This window comes from Pelophylax lessonae, assembly GCF_965119305.1.
Source record: "Pelophylax lessonae genome assembly, chromosome: 1".
Lineage (NCBI taxonomy): Eukaryota > Metazoa > Chordata > Amphibia > Anura > Ranidae > Pelophylax > Pelophylax lessonae.
In genome coordinates, this window is record NC_138768.1 from 277,391,725 (window position 1) to 277,412,650 (window position 20,926).

A 20,926-nucleotide genomic window follows, 5' to 3' on the forward strand; every position below is an offset into this window, starting at 1 on the left:
GTAGTATGGGGGAGGGAGTCCTGTGTAATGATGGGGGGTGTGGCGAAATTGTATGGGGGGGGCCCAAGAAAATTTTGCCTAGAGTCCAATCAATATTAAAGATGGCCCTGCATATAGGAGAGAGCTACACGGATCGTTGTCTATATATTTTAATCACATCTGCATCCTTAGTGTCAGTATGACACTTGTGAAATGTAAGTGCAACTTTTATTGAATAAAATTTTACATTTTTTATGGAATCACGCTATGTGGATTCACTTTCCTCCTAACATATGATACATCTCTGCCTGACATATGAGATTGCCTGTCTGTGGATGACCGTTCAAAGTGGATTATGAGACTACATGCTGGATATACTCTATAAGAAAATGCGTAGTAGCTGGTTTATAATCTAACCAGCCACTCCATCTGGTGAGTCAGTTTGGGATGATTGGTGGAAGTAGCACACAGGGTTTTTCTTGGCACACATCATTTTAGGAAGATTGGATGATACAGATCTTTATTTTTCTGCACGAATTTGCACTTTATTTGGGACTTTCTTAATCACATCTGTGTTTTATTTTTATTCGTCCATGAAGTTGTATTTGATTTGATTTTTTACATGTATGAATTGTTGACAATCCGCCATATATATGTATTTTCGATGGTTCACACAGTTTTTTCAGATTGCGCAAATATTTTGAATAATAATATTTATTTTTATTTGACATATATTAGAGATAGAATGAGGATTCAGTAGCAATATTTTTAGCACATCGCACTTTATTATAACCACTAATACTTGAGTAATTTAACCACTTCCATACTGCGGGATTTCTGGCACTTCGCTCCTACATGTAAAACCATCTTTTTTTTTTTTTTGCTAGAAAGTTACTCGGAACCCCCAAATATTATATATATATATATTTTTTTTTAGCAGAAACTCTGTCACACGGTATTTGCGCAGAAATTTTTCAAACGCGTTTTTTTTTTTTTGGGGAAAAAAAAAATTTTGTGAATAAGGAAAAAAACAAAACACTTAAGTTAGCCCAATTTTTTTGTATAATGTGAAAGATGATGTTACGCCGAGTAAATAGATACCTAACATGTCACGCTTTAAAATTGCTCACGCTCATGGAATGATGCCAAACTTCGGTACTTAAAAATCTCTGTAGGTGACAATTTAAAAAAATTTACATGTTACCAGTTTAGAGTTACAGTAGAGGTCTTGGGCTATAATTGTTGCTCTCTCTCTCTAACGTTTGCAGCGATACCTCACATGTATGGATTGAACGTCCTTAACATATGTGGCCACGATGTACGCATGCCACATATATTTATTTTATTTTTATTTTTACATTTTCCTTTTTAATTTTTTTTTTTTAATCACTTTTATTACTATTACAAGGAATGTAAACATCCTTTGTAATAGGATCAGTGAATGACAGATCCTCTTTATAGGGAGATCCTAGGTCAATAAGACCTCAGATCTCTCCTACAGGCTAGAAAGCCTGAAATAAAAAATTAAAAAAAACGATCTCAGCTGAATGCCGAGATCAGTGCAGTATTGAAACTGCCAGGCTGGGCGTGACGTCATCACGTCGCGCCCGGCCTCTGAGAGTCATAGAGACTGCTGAGGACCATCTGGTCTTCGCAGTCTCTATGGTACACTTCCGCTAGCGGCCGATTTCTTCTTAGGTTCACCGATCGCACGGGCGAGCCGGTAGAGGCACTGGAGGGCGTGGGAGGGGGGGGTTGTCCCCTCCCGCCTCCTGTAAAAATGAACAAGCGGCTATTCAGCCGCTATGATTGTTCTTATGGTAAAGGGAATTGCCAGGGGAAAAGCTGCAGGCATCATTCAGATATATCCCCACTTAAAGCCCGTGGACGTCATATAACGTCCACCTAAGGGGAAGTGGTTAATATTTCTAAAGTACGCACGATTAGAGGTTTTTTATACCTTCAAAGCATCCAGCATTTATACCTTCAAAGCATACTACTAACATAGCAATAGTCTTTTCTGGTGCCAGATCTAAACCTTTCACATTCCTTAGCCATGTATTCTTTAATCCGCACTTTCTTCCAAAGGGTATGTCATGTGGCACCCCCAGTGTGTTCCCTGTTTCCACCATGGGGCTTGAATTTGGTTTTTCGGTCCCCCAGAACTTCCCTTGAGGGTATTTGGGTGGCGGTTTTATCCCGTAAGTCTCCTTAGTTGTTAATGTGTAACTGTCTGCTATGACCTCATTTCGGAGGTTAGATATTCTTTTTTGTGCTTGCGTATAGTCCAGGACAGGCCTGGCAGCCTCCCTTGTTACTGTATTCCATTGGATTTGGCAAATGGTCGTAAAGGCATACGCCATTAAGGGTCAGGGTTCCTTTTCCTCTTTATGGCATGCTTAGTGTCTTTGACGCCAGGCATCTGTGTCTTAGGTGTTCTGACGACAGGTGTGTGTGTCTTAGGTTTGCATGGCAGTTATCTGGTTGTCTGTGCTCACTTCTGCAACATTCTTCAAAGTCATTGTGTTTGCATCTTCAGATGCTTCTCTTGGCAGCAAGTTTTGCTGGCTGCTGTTGAAAGTTTCCTTTTCTCCCCTTTGGGGTTGTTTTGGGTGGAGACATGTTGCCTTGATGCTCCAGTTTTTGGTTTCCCCACCCTTTGTTGTGGCATTACTTTGGGACATGCTTGTTTGTTCAAGATTAAGAAGAGAGGCTGTGTCCATCAATGAACGTAAGAGAGAAAGGGATTTTTTGTTGGTCACCATAAAATCCCATTCTTGGAGTTCATTGAAGGACACCCACCCCTCATTTGGAGTTAGTCACGAAGCTGGTTTAAAAGTACTAACTGTCTTGCCTATAGCAAAGAAGGTGTTTTATACCGGAAAGACTGTCGATAGGAAATGCTGAGTTCTTTTCTGCCCAGTGTCCTAATTCTGTAAGTTGAGCTATAAAACCCTTTTTCTCTGTCTCTCATTGACAGACATAGTCTTCTTGATTCACAAGAACTGGGTTATGTTGTCTCCGCAGGAGTAGGACTAGGCAGAAAAGAAAAAACGTTCTGGCTCCACCCTAGGGGCAGTCCCAGAGGGTATATCCTCCCTCTATCTGCTACAAGGCATCAGTTTTTTTCTGTCTAGTCATGGGCCTTTCGCCATCAGGCGTCAGTGGTCCAGGTGTGCAAGGCGGCTACCTGGTCGTCGGTGCATACCTTTACAAAACATTATAAAGTTGATGTAATGGCATCGTCTGATGCCGCGTTTGGCCGCAAGGTTTTGCAGGCCGCCATTTGAGGAGACCAGTGGTCTACCTCGAGGGTTTTTTTCCGTTGGAATTTTTATTTGAGTCTCATTCTTTGTTTATAATGAGCCTTTAAAACTTCTAGTTTGGCACCGGTTGGGCCTTCTAGATTGGATTTTGATTTCTGTCAATCCCACCCCTCATTTGTGGCACTGCTTCTGGATGTCCCAGTTCTTGTGAATCAAGAAGACTATGTCTGTCAATGAGCGACAGAGAAAATCGGATTTTTGTAAGATCTTACCGTAAAATCCTTTTCTCTTAGCTCATTGACAGACGTAGTACCCGCCCCTCTATCATTGAGTTGGGTTGGGTTAAATTCTCTGTTGCTGCTTTGTGACAGAACTGATGCCTTGTAGCAGAGAGAGGGAGGATATACCCTCTGGGACTGCCCCTAGGGTGGAGCCAGAACGTTTTTTCTTTTCTGCCTAGTCCTACTCCTGCGGAGACAACATAACCCAGTTCTTGTGAATCAAGAAGACTATGTCTGTCAATGAGCTAAGAGAAAAGGATTTTACGGTAAGATCTTACAAAAATCCGATTTTAGTCAAGATTACGAAGAGAGGCTGTGTCCATGAATGAACCCAGAGAAAGGGATTTTACGCTAATAAAAATCACCTTTTTTGAGTAGCCAATCAGTGCCTCTGGCTCATATTAAAACCTGCCTTTTGCCCAAAAGTAGGCCTGCAAAAAAAAAAAAAACAGGGAATTAGTGAGACAAATGGACCCAAAAGTAAACCCTACCCATAAAATGACTGCTTTCAGGGGACTTCTCAAAATGAATAACCCCTAGAGCATAAGTAAACACACAAAAATGACAAATTGTGGTAAAGATAATAATACTTCAATAAATGAACTACTAACTTAACTCAAATAAGACTCTATGAATCCAGGCAGGAGGAGGGCAGAGGAATGACCTTGTTCTTTATGTCAGTTCTCACCCTTCTGCGCCCTAGCACCACAGTCCAAAATTACCCTTTTTGAGACAATACTTGATTCAGTGCACTGAATTAATAACCCTCAAGGCCTAAACCCACTCGTATAGCAACTAAAGTCCTGAATGTAGATAGGGCCATGTGTCTTCGCTTGACCTTTTGTTGGTGCACCCGATCTCCTCCTTTTTTAGTAGAGTGGAAGAGCAGCAGTGGGAGGGCAGCAGACCTAAAGTTAATTTAGGACTTTAACTTCCATAGAACAGTCAAATGTGACATTTGTTCAATTCAGTGTGTGATGCTTAACAAAATCATAAAATTGTTTAGTTGTTTTTTGAATTCATGTGTGTGGTATATAATAGCTCTTGCATGCAATTAAACTGTTCTAAGACATTTTTTTTATCAGTCATCTTGACTTGGAGGCCAAATTCTTAATGGTGAATATTCCTTTCAAGCCACTTTACGCTTTTGTGTTTACCCTTTAGGAACTTGCAAATTGCCAAGCTGTTATTTTGTCTGTGGAAGATGATGCCGGACAGAGAATTGTAATTGAAGATTTATTAGAAGCAACCCGCAGTTCTGATGTTGGAATGCGGCAGGCAGCTGCAATTATCCTAAACATGTACTGTGCAAAGACTAAAGCTGATTACTCAGCACATCTTCGCAGCTTGATGTCGGGACTGCTTCGTTTGTTCAATGACACAAACAGTTTGGTTTTGAATGAAAGCTGGGATGCCCTTAATTCTATCACTAAAGTAAGTGCATTTTAATCAAAAAGGATGTATAAGCAAAAGTAAGGATGTGCACACTTTTAACTAACATGAAATTTGCAGAAATTAGATGCTGCAAGCCAGTTGACACTGATTGACGACCTGCATAGAGATATTCGCATGGTGGGAAATGATGCCAAAGGAGAAAATGTACCAGGATTTTGTATTCCAAAGAAGGTATAACAAAGCCCATTCAATTATACAAATATTGTTAGCTGTTTTATTGCTGGTTGATTGCATTGTAACCTTTTAAATTAAATTTCAGGGGGTGACCTCAATTTTGCCAGTGCTTAGGGAAGGTGTCCTTACAGGGAATCCTGAACAGAAAGAAGAGGCTACCAAGGCACTTGGCCTAGTTATTAAGTTGACTTCTGCACAAGCCTTGCAGCCTTCTGTGATTGGTATCACTGGACCACTAATCCGTATTCTGGGTGATAGGTTCAGCTGGAGTGTGAAGGTTGCCCTTCTAGAAACATTAAGTCTTCTTCTTGCCAAGGTAAAACTTCCTACATCATTTCAAGATAGTTTTTGATCACAAAATGAGAGGTCTTAAAAACTGTATTACAGTTATGTTTGTTCTTTGTAGGTTGGCATTGCATTAAAACCCTTTCTTCCACAACTTCAAACCACATTTACTAAAGCATTGCAAGACTCTAATCGTGCTGTGCGTTTAAAGGCAGCTGATGCCCTGGGGAAGTTGATTGTTATCCATACAAAAGTGGATCCACTCTTCACTGAACTTTTGAACATCATTCGCCAAAGTGAGGATTCTGGCGTGAGGTAATGCCAAACCAAATGGAAAGCAGTTTGTGAATTAATGTGTATTTTACATATGTGTACTGATTGCCACCATACTGCACAGAAAAAGGATAATACTCTGTCAGGTTTTAAGTATTTGATGTCTGACATTTTTAGGGAGACAATGCTTCAAGCTGTGCGATTCATTATTCAAGGTGGTGGAGGAAAAATAGATGCAGCAATAAGGAAGAGCTATGTCAGCATGTTGATTGGGATGTTGGGACACGATGAGGTAATTTTATCTTTACAATCTACTATATTTTAAGGAATATATAGAATCCTTACATTAGTCTTTTTTTAAAAGTCATTGCCAAATATTTAATATGCAACTTAACCTTTTTTTAATATACAGGTGCATCTCAAAAAAATGGAATTTAATCAAAAAGTTAATTTATTTCAGTAATTCAATTCAAAAGTGAAACTCATAAATTGTATAGATTTATTACACATAGTGATATATTTCAAGCATTTTTTTTTTTAATTTTGATGATTATGGCTTATAGCGAATGAAAACCCAAAATTCAGTATCTCAGACAATTTGAATATTGTGAAACAATTCCTGCTGCTTCTAAAAGTTGCTCAGCAGCTAATCAGCCACTCTGATCACTTTTAGAAGAAAGAGCGACGGCTGCTGAAAATTTTCATACTGTACCAGGGTTATGGCATTTAGCTTTATTCTACAGAAAATTTGTGACGTATATTTACAGTTATTTATAGACTATTTATGGCTGTATAGATGTGCTAAAAAAGTGTAATGCCTTGCCCCCAACAAGTTTAAAGAAAAAAGCACCAAAATTCCCCAAAGGCATGCACTTAAGTAATAAGGTAACTACAGTATAAGAAAAAAACTATTTATAATTGATTAAACAGAAATAAAATAAGAGTTTAAGGGAAAAATGTTTAATACAAAACATTTCCAATTCACATTAAATACAGCGCATAGAGGACTGCAGTGCTTGAAATGTAAAACAAAGGGTCTATATAAACAGTGGGGGAACATGCTAGATACTATACATGTCCACAACCCCTGGTTTACAGAAGCCTCCCAAAATGTTTCAGAATTTTGCAGGGTAATTCCTTCTTCAGGGTAGAGGAAACTGCAGCGCAAGAGCGATTTGTTATCTATAAGTACAATATAAATGAACATTAGTATCATATATAGTAAATCAATAGTACATAATAGTAAAAACATCACATTATATCCATGTGTGAGTTATAAGAATCGGTTGATTATACTTGCAGCAATCAAATGGTAAAATTTAAGGGATGAGAGTTTGCTGTAGTTCTAAAGAAGCATGGAGCATTTTTGAAGATAATCATCAAGGACTTACACTTACAGGAACCAAAGAAATCCTTGTCAGTATATGAGCAATGAAGTGGCTGATGGTACTACCTCCTAGATCAAGTAGATCACAGGTGCCCAAAATCCAAAAGGATAGTGGAATAGAGGGACTATGATTACATTGAGCTCACTAAACCACAAAGATGGTATAAGTGCGTCCTATAGACATGTGTAGATATGTCCCATAGATCGCTCACAAGAGCCGCCACTAAAAATATGCACCGTTACTATAATAATGACACTGGCAGGGAAGGGGTTAAATGTAAGCCTAGGGGAGTGTTTCTAACTGTGGGGGGGGGGGGGGGGGGCTTTTGAAATGATCAGAGAGACCTGTGATCCTATATAGAGGGATCACAGGTGCTCTGTGATCATTCCAGAGAGAAGAATGGTCAGCTCAGCTGTGTTTACAATAGCTGACCATCCTTCTCTCTCCCGCTGCCGAGTAGGGCTATGTTGGTTCGCGCAGGAGGGGCTGCCTGCCGCAGTATTTCTGCGGTGGGCAGTCCGGAAGAAGTTAACCATTTCCGGACCGCCCACCGCAGTTATACGTCGCTACTTTGTTTTTAAAATACCCGGGTTATGGCACCAGATAGCTGCCATAACCCTGGTATTTTTTCACTGGGTGGTCCTCTTTCTCATAAAAGTGGTCCCAGCGGCGGGTTTGCCACGGGATCACTTTTATGGGAGGCGAGAGAGGTGCACTGCTTCTCAGTTGTTTTTTCCCGCTTACCAAAGCCGTCGGTAACGGGGAAAAGGATCCGGTCCTTTTCCTCCTAGGCAGGAAGTCGAGTGAGGGTAAGCTGGCCCCCACTCGACTCTATGGCCTTGAAGGACCGGAGCGACGTCATACATTGCTTCCTCCCAATGGCCTTAAAGGGCCCATTTTGTTCATGATTGTTTTTTGCTTTTTTGTGTAGATCTGAGGTCCTTTTGATCCCAAATCTCACATTAAAGAGGACCTGTCCTGCTCATTTCTGTTGCAAGGGATGTTTACATTCTTTGTTATAGGAATAAAAGTGATCAAAATGCATTTTTTAAAGAGACCATGTAATAAAAAATATTTTTTCTATCGTCCATTGACAGACGCAGCCTCATCTTCATGCGCTGAGTGGGTTATGCTGCCACCTCCAGGAGTAGTCTAGGCAGTACGTTAGTACGAAACTTTTAACATATACACGCCCACGGGGCTGTCCCTCCAGGCATAAACCCCACTGCCAGAGCCCAGCACATCAGTTTGTTTCTGCCTAGAAAAGGAGTAGGACCTAGGTTTTCTGCTGGGACTCCGCTCTGTTTTTTATTCTCTTCAGATTATTTCTCTTTATTCACTTGCTAGCTAGTGTTCAGGGAAGAATTTTCCTGGTCATCTACAAGCAACGATGTCGGCTGGGGCTTTGCACTGGATAGTCTAGATCCTTATGGTCCCCCCAGTCTGGCCTATGAGTGTGAGCAGGTTATAGCCCCGACCTAGGCCTAGCCACGATGGTGCCCCTTTTTCCAGATGGGGACGAGCCTGCGAGTGGATGCCTCGCTGGAACGCGACGACCTGGAACGACGACCTGGAATGCCCTGAGTTGCAGCGTACCCCTCGGCTGGCAGCACCCCCACTTCGGGTGGGAGGCTGTCTGCCTGGAGCGAAGCCCACCCAGTCCATGGTATGGTGAGTAAATGTGCCCCCCTTGCCCCTGCTGGCCTTGGGGGGATGTGGGCTCTCTCCTGGGGATAATGGGATTTGTGCCACCTCAGAGATCCCCCTGGCCTGCCCGATGCCCGGTCTGTGTGTCCTCCCTCACCCCCTTTCCTGTCCCTCTGGTGACAGTGTTTCTGGAGCGCCTTGTGCCCTGGGGGGGGGGGGGGGGGTGTGACATGGTACCTTGGGCTTGTTGGTCCCTGTTGTGGTTCCTGAGGCCTTCATATGTCGGTTCCTGGCTGCATGGTTCGCCGTGGGCACCACCATCTTAAGTGTGGGCAATGTAAATTTCTCTGTCGCTCATTGACAGACGTAGTCCTCGTTGATTCAACACACTCGGGTTATGCTGCCCTCTACAGGAGTAGGACTAGACAGGAAAGAAAACACTCTGGCCACACCTTAGGGGCAGTCCCAGAGGGTATATCCTCTCTCTCTCTGCTACAGCAAATCAGTTTTTTTCTGGCTAGTTAGGAGAAAGGACCTAGATACCTTGCTGGGATCTTCGGTCCTGGCAGGATTTTTTTCTTAGAAAAGATTTTTTAGACAGCTTTTTTTCTCCAGTGTTCCTGTGAAATCTTCAAGCAAGAAAGCTGAACTGGGCGACGGGCTGGATGTTGAGATCCAGTGGTCACCCCAGTTCAGCCTACGAGCGCGTGCAGGCCATAGCTCCGCGCTGGGTCGGCCGCGACATAGTCCCACTGGACGGGGACTGACCCTGCGAGTTAAACGTCTCGCCGAAACGCCTAAGACCATGAGTCACGGCGTCCGTACTGGTCGACAGCTCTCCCACCTCGGTGGAGAGGGGTACTGTCAGGAGTTGGCGCCCGCCTGGTTCCGGTATGGTGAGTAGTATGTTCCCCCTTTCGGGTCTTGTGGTGAACGCGGGCCCCTCGCTGTAATGGTAAGGATGGGTCTTCCCTCTATCCTATAACATGTCACAGATCCCCCTGTTTGAGTGTGATTTTTGTGAACAAAAAGCCAGGAGGCTTGGTTTGGGAGCTGACAATCTAATTGCAAAGATGTTAAAATGATGAAGTCAGTGGCAGTACTAGAACTTTACTGTGATAGTATAAAGTATCCTACCTGTCAGAAGCCACAAGGCGATGTCTATATATGTATACTGCATTCCAGATCATTCCTCCAGCTAAACAGATGCCTCCCGACGGCCACGGACCGCATACGGCCCGCCAGGGTCCGGTACCGCTGACCACGCTGACCACCATGAGGGTGAAGGGTTGTGAGGCCTAGATCCTTCTGCAGACATGCCGCTATTCTGTGCAGGCCGCCGCCATTGTCTGGTAGATCGCACGAGGCCGCCATTTTGGCGTAGTTTTGTGTCTCCAGCATGGGGGCGGCCATGTTTGAGGTGACTCAAACACCTCGTGGAGCTAGGGGAGGCGCCGGAAGGCGTGCAGAGGGGCGGAGCCGCCTCCTTTCTTCCCGGGAAGCCAGCCAAGAGACTTCCTGTCTGCTCTAGACAGTGCTGAGACAAGTTGCAGTTGAAACTCTGAAGCATCAAGTGGTGAGCCCTGGGGTCTATCTCTCTCTCTCGCTCTATAGGGGTCCCTAAGCAGGTACACTGAGGGGCTTTGTGGCGCTGGGGGTCTGAAAAAAAAAGAAAAAAGTGTTTTTTTTTTTTTGTTTTTTTTTTGGCAAATTGATTTTTCCGGGTAGCATCTGGAATTATCATGGACCCTGCCACACAAGTACCCCCACCTGTTTCCCTCGAGGGGGCCGCGGGACCCGCCGGTGCACAGAGTATGGATGCATTTACAGCAGTTTTGGAGTCTTTGGTGGCTCGGGTGGAGACGGCCTGTCAAGAACGGGGGTCAAGAAAGCGACCCCCGCCTACCCCTATATCATCTGATACTTCAGATTCAGATTCTGAGATGGTCATTGCAGCTGCAGGTCCCTCTGCAGGGGCTGTTGTCTCAGGTAAAGTTCCCTCAGACAGTGAGGACGACGTTCATGCTTCCGCCATAATTCAGGAAGAAGCATTGGTGGACGCACTAGTTGTGGCGGTTCGGGAAACCTTAAGACTTGAGGTTTTACCGGCAGAGGCAACTGAAACAGAGATTCCCTTTGGTACTAACAAACCCACCAAAACGGTGAAGGTTTTTCCTGTACCCAAGTGTTTTGGTAATAAAATTAAAGAAGAATGGGAGCATTCTAAGCGTACCTTTACTATTTCCAAGCGCATTGCTAGACGCTATCCGTTTGAGGAATCCCTCATTAAGAAATGGACGGTACCACCAGTGGTGGATCCACCTATTTCCAGACTGAATAAAGCCACGGTTATTCCGGTGGAGGACGCTACTTCCTTTAAGGATCCGGTGGATCGGAAAGTAGAAGCGGAGTCCCGCACTATCTTTTCCCTGATAGGGTCAACCTTTAGACCAGTAATTGTCATTGGTTTAGTGTCTCAGACATTAACGGAATGGGCGAGATTGGTGCGCCAGGACCTGAAGGGGAAAGATATCCCCCAGGCAACATCTGATTTGATGGAACAGATTATACAAGGACTACAGTTTATCTGTGACTCAGCCTTGGATGCTACCCCCCTATTAGGGCATGCATCTATGTCAACGGTAATCCTCAGACGTGTGCTGTGGTTACCGCCCATAAAGGGTTCGTTCGCTCAGCTGGAGCAAGCGGGAAGGGCAAGACTCCTCCAGGAGGGTTCAAGAAGGGCTGGTCGGACAGACAAAAGACCGACTCAGCCAAACCTGAAGCAAAGGATTACACAGCCTGAAGGTGCGCCCCCACCCGGCTTGAGGGTGGGGGGACGTCTTCACCGGTATTCAGGGCATTAGATCGAGCATCGACCACTGCTACCGGTGCGATTCTTCCCTTCCAACATCTAAGTACTACAGGGAGCGGTAGTTACCGTTCCCTGAACAGATCATTTTCTTTACCTTTTCCAAAGATTAGCCTCAGTTCCCCACAAGAATCGGATCCGGTTGAACAGACAGACCAAGGAACCTCTAGCCGGGTGACTTCGGTCCCTGTGGTTCAACCAGGAGAAATCACCACTCCTGATAGGAATCAGGTGTCTGATAAATGTGTGGGAACAGAGAACGATCAGACTTTGTTGGATGGCCGGGGCCAGATAGCTCTAGGGCAGCCTGGTTCGGATCCAGTCAGCGCCAGTTGTCCTGGAAATTCTAGGATGGCCTCTTCAAGCCGGTCTGGCCGACTTGGACATGCTAGTCGCGGACGTTCCTTGGGAACTTCTTCTCAGAGAGTGTCTGCGGTCTCAAGGACCGATCTTCCATCATGCTTTACAGTCGCTGGTTTTAATGGCCTGGCCATTGAGACCCAGGTACTGAAGGACAGAGGTTTGTCAGCTTCAGTTATTCCTACTCTAATTAAGGCAAGGAAAGCGACTTCCAGCAAGGTCTATTATCGCACATGGAAGACTTATATCGCGTGGTGCGAATCGTTAGGAATTCCTCCACGTACCTATTCGGTGACCCGAATATTGGCCTTTCTGCAAAAGGGGGTTGAGCAGAAACTAGCCTTGAGCACCATCAAGGGTCAGGTTTCAGCATTAGCAATCTTCTTTCAGAAGCCTTTGGCTACAAAATCCTTGGTGCGGAATTTCATCCAGGGGGTGCGGCACCTGGCTCCACCAGTCCGCGCGCCCTTACCGCCTTGGGATCTTAATTTGGTTTTGTCGGTTCTGCAGAAACCTCCCTTTGAAAACATCAGGGAGATTCCCTTGCTGACTTTATCCCAGAAGGTAGCCTTCTTAGTGGCTATCACTTCTGCACGCAGGGTGTCAGAACTGGCTGCATTGTCATGCCAGTCCCCATACTTAGTGATTCATAGGGATAAGGTAGTTCTTCATCCTAAGCCATCCTTTCTTCCAAAGGTGGTTTCAGACTTTCATCTGAATGAAGATATTGTACTACCTTCCTTGTGTCCTCAGCCCAATCCTCATTGGGAACATGCGTTGCATTCCTTGGATGTAGTTCGGGCAATCAGGGTATACCTGAAAGCTACGGAATCGTTCCGTAAGACGGATTCACTTTTTGTGATCACGGATGGCCCCAGAAAGGGGTTGCCTGCATCTGCCGCGACTATCTCCAAATGGATTAGACAGACGGTGGTACAGGCTTATTCTATTAAGGGTCGGAGTCCTCCGTTCCCTGTTAGGGCGCACTCCACTCGAGCGCTCAGCACTTCCTGGGCCTTCCGCCATCAGGCGTCAGTGGTCCAGGTATGTAAGGCGGCCACCTGGTCGTCGGTACATACCTTTACAAAATTTTATAAGATTGATATGATGGCATCGGCGGATGCCTCATTTGGCCGCAAGGTTTTGCAGGCCGCAATTTGAGGAGACCGGTGGTCTACCTCTAGGGTTTTTTTCTGTTGTAATTTTCTGTTGAGTCTCATCTTTGATTGATGAGCATTGAAGACTTCTAGTTGGCACCGGTTGGGCCTTCTAGATTGGATTTAATTTCCATTTTCCCACCCCTCATTTGTGGTACTGCTTTGGGACGTCCCGAGTGTGTTGAATCAACGAGGACTACGTCTGTCAATGAGCGACAGAGAAAAATAGATTTTTGTAAAATCTTACCGTAAAATCCTTTTCTCTTAAGCTCATTGACAGACGTAGTACCCGCCCCTCTGTTTTTGAGTTGGGTTGGGTTAAATTCTCTAAACACTGCTTTGTGACATAACTGATTTGCTGTAGCAGAGAGAGAGAGGATATACCCTCTGGGACTGCCCCTAAGGTGTGGCCAGAGTGTTTTCTTTCCTGTCTAGTCCTACTCCTGTAGAGGGCAGCATAACCCGAGTGTTTTGAATCAACGAGGACTACGTCTGTCAATGAGCTTAAGAGAAAAGGATTTTATGGTAAGATCTTACAAAAATCCATTTTTTTCCCCCATGGACCTGTATGTGGCAGCCATTTTACCTTCCTATTGATTTGTATGGGCATCCATCTTTGCGTAGCCCCTGTGCTATGCTGAGCAGTGTGACCTTCTCAGGCGACATCACTTCCTGTGTCTCGGTTTCCTACTGCTTCCCGAAGTCTTTCTCTCCATGCTGCTGGAAGAATCAGGAGGACAATTTGTCTGAGGTGATACAGTACTTGGGGGTCCCTGCGGGCATACAGTATTCCTGCACATTCTGCTGTCTAGTTTGAGGGGTTCCCTGCTGACCGCTGTGATAGGTGCGGCGATTGGTGCTCTTAAAGCGACAGTACTCCGTTTTTTACTTTTTGCAATATGGAGTCCCAAACTGTGCAATCGCCCTCATACCCACTGTGCGACTCCCGGACAGTCCGGATCACAGTCGCTGGCCATGATTTCAGCAGTCCTGGAAAGCCTGGCGACTAAAGTTGATTTAGTCATGAAAAAGGTCAATAGCCGGAAACGGCCGATGCCTTCTCCGTCTGTGGCGGTGTCCTCTGAATCAGAGACTGATGTGATCGTCCTGGATACTCCCCTACCTGAGGGGTCGCTGTTCTCGCAGTAAGATGGTAAAGAGAACCTGTCCTCTTCTGCTGCAGCGCGGGAACACGCTTTAGTGGCAGCTCTGATTATTTCTGTACAGGATACTTTAAAATTGGCTGATGCCCACTCCGGCAGGAACGCGGGTGGCCTTTGGCTCCCAGAAGTCTCCAAGGACTGACAGGGTTTTCCCTTGTCCCGACCTTTCACGATATTGTGAATGACCAATGGCGGCGCGTTAAGCACGTGTCAGTGGTGCTAAAACGCTTTAAACGCAGGTACCCTTTTGCTAAAAAGGTTTCCAACCGTTGGACGGTGCCGCCTAAGGTGGACCATCCTGTTTCCAGATTAAACAAATCTACCCTTGTGCCTGTGGAGGATTCCCCAGTCTTCACGGTTCCAGTGGACAGGCAGGTGGAATCCCTTTCCCGCCATCTTCACATGCTGGCGGGTTCCATTTTGAAACCGGTTTTTGTGTCTGTTTTAGTCTCACAGATGGTGACTGAATGGATTAGGGGTTTGCAGGAGTCTTTGGACCCCGAGACTGTTGCTCCGGAACAGCTGGAACTGTTGGACCAGGTGATCCAGGCTCTGATGTTCCTGTGTTATGCGTCTATGGACGCGGTTTGTGGGCTCTTTCGGCCGTGGGCATTGTTTTAAGACTCATGGTTTGGTAGAAGCTTGGTCTGGTCAGCTGACCAGTTCTTCAAAGAAAGCCCTAGCTGATCTCCCCTTTCTGGGAGAACTGTTGTTTGGCGACTCATTGGATGAGTTAATCAAGGGCCTGACTGGAGGGAAGAGTACTCTTCTTTCTCAATCCTCCAAGGGTAAGATACCTCCCTTACTAAGTGGGGTCCCTCTTTTTCTGCTCATAAGTTTTTGTTTCGTGCCTCCGGGGCGCAAGAAAATGGTAAGCCGTTCAGTACTTCTGGAGGAACTAAGAAGCCTTGGGGCAAGCCCAAGGACGGTCAGTCCGGTGCTGCAGACAAGTCCTCTTCAGCATGAAGGGGCACCCTCCCCCGTCTCGGGTGGGGGGACGTCTGCGCTTCTTTCAGGAACCCTGGACTTCCTTCATTCAGGATGATTGGGTTTGCAAACTTATTTGCTCTGGGTACAAAATCAAATTCTGGTCCCTGCCTGGGGACAGGTTCTTTCAGTCGAATCGTCACCTGTCTCCGGAGTGTTTGAAGGATCTGCGGGAGGCTGTGCGAGATCTCCTGGCTCAAGGGGTGATTGTGCTGGTTCCTCCACTGGAACGCTCTCAAGGTTTCTATTCAAACCTGTTCACGGTGTCCAGAAAAGAGGACAAAGTGTGTCCAATCCTGGACCTCAAGGCTCTGAACCGATTTGTGCAGGTGCAGAAGTTTCGAATGGAGTCCATTCAGTCGGTGGTGGCATCTTTGAATCAGGGGGATTTTCTGGCTTCCATCGATATCAAAGATGCGTATCTCCACGTCCCCATATTCGAGGGACATCAGCGATTCCTCTGCTTTGCGGTGGCAGAGAAGCACTTTCAATTTGTGGCATTACCCTTTGGTCTCGCCTCGGCTCCCAGAGTTTTTACCAAGGTCCTAGCCCCTGTGCTGGCCTTGTTACGTCAACGAGGTATCTCCATTGTGGGATATCTGGACAATCTCCTGTTGCGTGCAGTCTCCCATTCGGATCTGCTGGTCAACGTCTCCATCACCATTCAGACCCTTCTGGAATTCGGGTGGACGATCAATTTCCGCAAACCTGCCCTGACACCGTCCTTGTGGGTCACTTATCTGGGTCTGATCCTCGACTCTGCTCTGGTGAGGATCTACCTTCCCTTGAACAAGCTTCAGAAGTTGCAAAGGGCGGTTCTGTTGCTGATGGAGTTGCTGATCAGTCCTCATTGCGGGCTTGCATGAGGGCCCTGGCTCTGATGGTCTCGACCTTCAAAGTGTTACTGTTTGCTCAGTCTCACACAAGACAGTTGCAGAAAGAGATTCTGGCAAAATGGAACGGAGATCCTCAGTCCTTGGACCTGAAGATTTGATTGAGCCATCTCACAAAGTTAGCTCTCTTGGTGGCTCCAGTTACCTGTCCTGTGCCAAGGCAAGTCCTTCCTGCTGGTGTTTTGGACAGTAGTCACAATGGACGCCAGCCTGTTAGGCTGGGGTGAAGTGCTGGGGAAGCTCTGTGACCAGGGAACTTGGACAATGGAAGAGTCTTCCTTGCCGATCAATATTCTGGAGCTGAGAGCGGTCAAGCTCTGCCTGCTTCACTGGACGAGTCGGCTACGCAGCTTTCCGGTTCGGGTTCAGTCGGACAATGCCACGGTCGTGGCTTACATAAATCACCAAGGGGGCTCCAGGAGTGCCCTAGTAGCCATGGAGGTGGCCGAGATTCTGGTGTGGGCAGGACACAATGTTCTGGCTCTCTCCGCAGTCCACATCCCGGGTGTGGAGAATTGGCAGGCGGATTACCATCATCAGGTGTTGGATCGAGGGGAATGGTCCCTTCATCCGGAGGTGTTTCGTCTCCTGTAGACCTGGTGGGGGACTCTGGAGGTGGATCTGTTTGCGTCTCATCTCAACAGGAAAGTTCAGAGGTTTGTGGCCAGGTCTCTGGATCCTCTGGCCGACTCCACAGACGCTGTGGTGGCTCCTTGAAGTCAGTATTGCCTGATCTATGCCTTCCCTCCGCTTGTTCTCCTGCCGAGGTTTCTTCACCGGGTGGCAATGGAAGGCATTCTGGTGGCACCAGACTGGCCTTGGCGGTCCTGGTAAGCAGAACTGGTACAAAATGGTCGTCGATCCTTTTTGGCGTCTTCCTCTGCAGGAAGATCTACTATCTCGAGGACTGATCTTCCATCCTTCTTTACGGTCGCTGGCTTTAACGGCTTGGCTGTTGAAAGCAAGGTGTTGAGGGATAGAGGTCTCTCTGATTCTGTGATTCCTACCCTTTTGAAGGCCAGGATGTCGACATCTAGGAAGATCTATCATTGTACGTGGAAATCATACATTTCATGGTGTGAATCGCTGCAGCTGCACCCTCGCATGTCCTCTAGGATTTTTGGCTTTTTACTAAAAGAGGTTCAGCAGCGCCTGCCGTTGGGCACTATCAAGGGCCAGGTGTCGGCATTGGCTGTTTACTTCCATCGTCTGTTGGCTACTAATGGTTTGATTCGCACTTTCATTCCGGGGTGCGTCATCTGGTTCCTCCGCGGAGATCCCTGTTACCGCCATGGGATCTTAACCACCTCAATACAGGGCACTTAAACCCCCTTCCTTCCCAGACCAATTTTCAGCTTTTAGCGCTGTTGCATTTTGAATGACAATTGCGCGGTCATGCAACACTGTACCTAAACCAAATTTATGTCATTTTTTCCCCACAAATAGAGCTTTCTTTTGGTGGTATTTGATCACCGCCAGGTTTTTTCTTTTTTGGTGCACAAATAAAAAAAGGCCGAAAAGTTTGAAAAAAAAAAAAGTTTTTTGTTTAGGTTATAAAATTTTGTAAATAGATACGTTTTTTCCTGCACTGATGAGCACTGATGACGCCGCACTGACAGGCACTGATGAGGAGACACTGATGAGGAGACACTGATGAGGAGACACTGATGAGGAGACACTGATGAGGAGACACTGATGAGGAGACACTGATGAGGAGACACTGATGTGGAGACACTGATGTGGAGACACTGATGTGGAGACACTGATGTGGAGACACTGATGAGGAGACACTGATGTGGAGACACTGATGTGGAGACACTGATGTGGAGACACTGATGAGGAGACACTGATGAGGAGACACTGATGAGGAGACACTGATGAGGAGACACTGATGTGGAGACACTGATGTGGAGACACTGATGAGGAGACACTGATGGGGTGGCACTGATGGGGTGGCACTGATGGGGTGGCACTGATATGCAGCACTGATGGGCACTGATAGGTAGCACTGATATGCAGCACTGATGGGCACTGATGGGCACTGATAGATAGCACTGATATGCAACGCTGGTGGGCACTGATAGGCTGCGCTGATGGGCACTGATGGGCGGCACTGATGGGCGGCACTGATGGGGCACTGACGGGCACTGATAGGCAGCACTGGTGGGCAATAATGGGCACTGGTGGGCGGCACTGATAGATGGCAATAACGGGCACTGGTGGGCAGCACTGATAGGGGGGCACCACTGGCAGGCTCTCTGAGCCCTGTTTGCCATCCCTGGTGGCCATGGTGGGCATCCCTGGTTGTCATGGGTGGGCATCACTGGTGGCTCTAGTGGCATCCCCTCCCCCCAGGGCTGCACTGGTAATCAATCATCTGATTACCAGCACAGACCCCCCCTGTGATCAGTGAGTAATTAGAAATACTCACTGATCACCCCAGCTGCAGAATTGATCCTCTTCTCTTCTCCTCACTGACAGGATCTGTCAGGAGGAGAAGAGATCGAAGCCGTTACAACGGCTGTATTGACATTACATGACGGCTGTGATTGGTCACAGCCGTCATGTGATCAGGAGGGCCAATCACAGGGCCCTCCTGCCGAGGCTTGTTGCTCTGTGTCCTAGGGACACAGGCACATCGAGATCGCGCCGCTGCGCGTGCCCGCGGCGGCGCGATCTCTCTCCTTCTGAAGGACGTTCCGGAACGTCCATTCAGAAGGACGAGACTCCCACCCGGCCGTATATGTACTATGGCCCGGGTGGGAGGTGGTTAATCTGGTTTTGTCTGTTCATCCAAAATTAGACTCTCTATTTGTGCTTCCGGACAGTCCTCGCAAAGGTTTGGCTGCGTCCACTGCGACCATTTTCGAGATGGATCAGGCAGACGGTTGTTCAGGCTTATTCAATCAAGGGTCAGGTTCCTCCTTTCTTTGTGAAGGCGCATTCTACTAGAGCGCGGAGTGCCTCTTGGGCTTTTCGCCATCAGGCCTCTGTTGTACAAGTTTGTAAGGTAGCGACTTGGTCGTCTTTGCACACCAAATTTTACAAGATGGATTCTTGGCATCTTCAGATGCCTCTTTTTTGCTGCAAGGTTTTGCAGGCTGCTGTTTAATAAGAGAATGTTTTTTTGTTATTCTCTTAGGGGTCTTTTACCTGGGTGAGCTCCTGTGTTTAGTTGAGCTCCAAGTTGCCCGGTTGGCTAGGTTTAGCCTCTTGGAGTTGACGTTACTGTCTGGTTGCATTTTTCCCACCCCTCATGCCTATACTGCTTTGGGACATCCCACTCAACTCATGAAGATGAGGCTGCTTCTGTCGATAGACGATAGAGAAAAAAATTTTTTTTGTAAGATCTTACCGTAAAAACTTTTTCTCTGATGTCCATCGACAGACGCAGCACCCGCCTCTCTGTATGAGGATGGTTCTTTTGTCTTCACTGCTTGCCACAGCCCAGCACATCAGTTTAGTTGCAGTGGGGGGTTATGCCTGGAGGGACAGCCCCGTGGGTGTGTATGTTAAAAGTTTTGTACTAATGTACTGCCTAGACTACTCCTGCAGGTGGTAGCATAACCCACTCAGCTCATGAAGATGAGGCTGCGCCTGTCGATGGACATCAGAGAAAAAGATTTTACGGTAAGATTTTACAAAAATCTTATTTTAAAGCGCCCTGTCATCTGAGCTTGCACGCAGAAGCGACCGCATACGCAAGTCGCACCCACATATGTAAACGGTGTATAAACCGATCGGTAGAGCGAGAAAAATAATTCTAGCCCTAAAACTCCTCTAACTCTAAACTGGTAACCTGTACAAATTTTTAAAGCGTCCCCTATGGAGATTTTTAAGTACCAATGTTTGTCTCCATTCCATGAGCATGCGCAATTTTGCAAAATGAAACGTTGGGTATCTGTTTACTCGGCATAACGTTATCTTTCACATTATAGAAAAAACAGGGCTACCTTTACCGTTTAGTTTTTTTTTTAAATGCAGTGAAATGTATTTTTTCCCAAAAAAAAAAAAAAATGCGTTTGAAAGACCGCCGCGCAAATACTGCGTGACAAAAATTTTTGCAACGACCGCCATTTTGTTCTCGAGTCTTTGCTAAAAAATATATATATAATGTTTGGGGGTTCTAAGTAATTTTCTAGCAAAAAGTACTGATTTTAACTTGTAAACAACACGTGTCAGAAATAGGCCTGGTCCTTAAAAGAGGTTGTAAACCTCCCGAATTGTATTTTTTTTAAAAAAACGAATACCTGAAAGAAAAACACATAATGAGCTAGTATGCATCGCATACTAGCTCATTATGAAATACTTACCTATGAACGAAGCCCCGAAGTGCCAACCGCTCACCTCTCTTGGGTGACATGTTGTGTCACTCTTCTTCCGGGTTTGCAGTATCCGGCCATCTGATTGGCTGGAGCCGCGATCACGTCACTCCCGCACACATACACGGGAGCCACCGGTAACGGCATGGGGCTCTAAAGGAACGGCACGATCGGCCATACGTTCAGAACGCATGCACCAGTGATGTCACTGGCTGCATTCAAAGTAAATATCGCCTAAACGGTACATGTTTAGGAGATATTTACAGTACCTATAGGTAAGCCTTTAATATAGGCTTCCCTATAGGTACAAGTTGCAGAGGAGGGTTTACTTCCTCTTTAAGTGGGTAATGATGTGCTTTATTTGTTTTTTTTTTTTTTTAGTTGCTATATTTCACCCTTACCTGCTTCAAAACTCCTCTACTGT

The 20,926-nt window shown here is 46.2% G+C and overlaps 1 protein-coding gene across 1 annotated transcript in view; it reads left to right on the plus strand.

The window, feature by feature from the left end:
* The window catches only part of GCN1 (GCN1 activator of EIF2AK4), a 250,315-nt gene that overhangs the window by 202,783 nt on the left and 26,606 nt on the right, over positions 1-20,926 (plus strand). Inside the window, exons 48-52 of the mRNA XM_082258862.1 lie at positions 4,691-4,960; positions 5,039-5,152; positions 5,241-5,471; positions 5,562-5,755; positions 5,891-6,005. Of these exons, the coding sequence (XP_082114988.1) occupies positions 4,691-4,960; positions 5,039-5,152; positions 5,241-5,471; positions 5,562-5,755; positions 5,891-6,005 (924 nt within the window). The remainder of the gene's footprint in view (positions 1-4,690; positions 4,961-5,038; positions 5,153-5,240; positions 5,472-5,561; positions 5,756-5,890; positions 6,006-20,926) is intronic.